This window comes from Musca autumnalis, unplaced genomic scaffold, assembly GCF_047663935.1.
Source record: "Musca autumnalis isolate F117 unplaced genomic scaffold, ASM4766393v1 scaffold_3, whole genome shotgun sequence".
Taxonomy (NCBI): domain Eukaryota; kingdom Metazoa; phylum Arthropoda; class Insecta; order Diptera; family Muscidae; genus Musca; species Musca autumnalis.
Window position 1 is genome coordinate 12,580,318 of NW_027411866.1, and position 2,879 is coordinate 12,583,196.

Here is a 2,879-nt window from a genome sequence, read left to right on the forward strand (position 1 = left end):
TGTCAGTTGTCTGCGCGACTGAGACGAAATGTTGTACCATTAATGTCAACTCAACTGGGTGGTCGATAAAAATGTTATCGATCAGTGTTTTTTCAAACTTGTGACCTCTATTCACCAAAAAAAAAAAAAAAAAAACATTTTAAAAATAATTGCGCTTTAGATAACTCTTTTGTGTATTCTGGACAATATTTTAATATTTTGGCTGAGTAAATTTGGAAAACAACCCAAGATTGGAATATAACCTGCCCATTGAATCTTCGGATCGTCAAGTTTTATTTGCTGTCCTAAAAAATGATAAGTTCGGTGGAATTATTTTTTGATGACGAAGAAAATTTACAGGACATTGCATCTATTAGAAGAAATTTGAGGGACAAGTCGAATCCATTGGAATTGCCATCTGCACTGTAAGCTGATGATCATGTGGAAAGATCTGTATAATCAGTAAATTATTTCAGGTTTAAGGCGTATTTTCGATTGCCAAAGGATCCCGTAGTTTACGTTGTGGAAACGTTAAAGGATGACTTCAAAGTAAGTTACAGATCAACAGCAATACCCCCACTTTTAAAAGTGTGCGCAGCGTTGCGATTCTTTGAGGACGGAAGTTTCCAAAAGTCCCATGGCAATGATTTCAACAATTGCATGGCTCAATCTACATTGTCGAAAGTATTGAAGGAAATTGTCCACTTGATAGAGGACAAATTGTGCCAAAATTGGATCGTTTCGAAGTTGACAGAGGAGGAAAAAAGGCAAAATAAAAACCATTTTTATTCAAACACGAAATTCCCTGGTGTAGTTGGCTGTATAGATGGAGCACATGTGCACATTATGTGTCCAAAGGAGGATGTTCGTCATTTGTACTTAAACTGAACCTACTGTATTTGTCACCAAATTCATTTGCAAAAGATTTGCTGCTGTCCGCTCCAAAGGCGATAGATGTGATGGACCACCACCAGCGTCGTTGAAGTTTATTTTGAGGCATTTTCTTTTTCAACTTTGCTTTAAAGTGAATCCAGGCTCTGCCACTTTTCAGGTGTTCGTGTTGGAAGTTCATGGCTGTTTAAACTGTCCGAAATGGACCTCCACGCTTCATCCGATGTGGCTTTGGTTTCACCAAAACTCCCGAACTCCTCGGGCTAAGTTTGGATTTTCACTCAGTTTATCAATTAATATTTCAAACTGTTGCTTTGCCGTTATTTTCACCCTATTGATACACAACATTAATTAATGATGCAAAGAATCATTAATTGTTAACAAAATGTTTATTTTTCCTTCTATTTTACTTCTTGTTTCTTCAAAAATGTTCACTGCAACTGAAAATTGGTGGTTACTGAAAACCAGCCGCTTCGTCAACTGAGATTCGCAACTTCAGTTGAGAGTTGCCATACGTGGATCAATTTTGACAACTGGCAACGCCACTCAACGATAATTGTTATCGATGATCGACCCCTAAGTTTGAACAAAATATGACGGAGGCCAAATTTTGGACCAAATCGGTTTATCAGTTCGAGAGTTATTGTGCTCTCCAGCTACTACATATGGTGTCATAGGGATTTTTTACAACTTTCGGGCTGTTTTCAAAGAAGTATGGGCTTGCATTGAAAAAAATTTTACCTTTGTAATTGAGACAGCGATTGCCAGTGCTTCAACAAACATCAAAGTGATTTGAGAGCAAGTCCTAAAGTAAACTTTTTTTGTGTGTGAGGTACCCGAAGGAGTGGACAAATATAGTCCATATTGGAACCTAATCTAAGTCTGGAATAAATTTCACGATGTGCAAAGTATGGACCAATCCGCTTCCACCATTTTCGAACTTTTATGGAGAGGAAGTACGCGAAGAAGTGGACCGATATGACCCATCTTCGAATTTGAACTGCGGATTTTTTGCAAATACAGACCCAAACGAGAAAAACCATAATTGGGTTTTGTTGTGTTAGATCTAAACATGGTTAAATATTGTCTTTTTAAAGAAATTCGGTGCTATATCTCTGAAACCAAAAGCGAATCTTCTTCTGACCTCTGAAGCAAATTTTTAGATAAGGACAAGAATAAAATAATTGGAGAAATAATGAACACAAAACACTAAATTTATTGCCTCAAATTTTGTAATACAACTAAAAATTCCATAATTTGTATACATTTAAAACATGCCATTGCTGTAAAATGCCTCTATCACGTTATTTTTATAATATTTTCCTACGACAATTTAATAAATATATTAATAATGTGGTAAAATCCCAAATGCGAGCATAAACTTCTCGGGTGAACAGTGTTTGAAATACGTGTTGTAAAAGATATGAAACAAACACTGCTGAAACAACGTGAAATAAGAATTTTAGAATTTCAGCATTTTCTAAAAAAATTTCTGAGAACATTATTTGGATTATTTTTGCAAAAGGTTACTTGGTTTAAATCCCAATAGTTTAGCTAATACCGACCAAAATTCTCGAAATTGTGTAAAATGTTCTATATTTTATCCATTCTGATGGCCTAGTTTTTACGTGGCCTCTTAAATTCCATAAAATCCGAACTCGAAGTGATAGAACAAAACCCAACTAAGGTTTTTGTAGTCTCAAAACTTACATTCAAAAAATTCATACTAGAAGTTGTTTGCACTTTCAGTGTTGCATAGTGTGTTTCTATCAAAAATGTTAGTTGAATTGATTTTTTCACGAAATTGAACAATCCCACGGCAGCGGGTTCTTTGTACCGGATTGACCTGGAACTACACAACATCATTGTTCCGGCCAGCGGCTGCCAACTCAGTGTACATATGTTTGTATTTGTTTCGTTTTTCTGTGTTGGGAGCAGCATATCCCGGAATGCCTGCTCCGAATCCTTTTGGTCCGTGCCGGGACGAAGGAAAACCAAGGACCAATTTA

General features: G+C 36.3%; 1 protein-coding gene across 1 annotated transcript; it reads left to right on the plus strand.

Annotated features, from left to right (window-relative positions):
- The first annotated feature begins 266 nt into the window (after positions 1 to 266).
- Positions 267 to 1,467, plus strand: LOC141397015 (uncharacterized). Its single transcript, XM_073972800.1, has 3 exons — positions 267 to 404; positions 456 to 528; positions 1,339 to 1,467. Exons 1-3 carry the CDS (start codon positions 292 to 294, stop codon positions 1,465 to 1,467), a joined length of 315 nt encoding a protein of 104 aa, XP_073828901.1. The 5' UTR covers positions 267 to 291.
- The last annotated feature ends 1,412 nt before the right edge of the window (positions 1,468 to 2,879 follow it).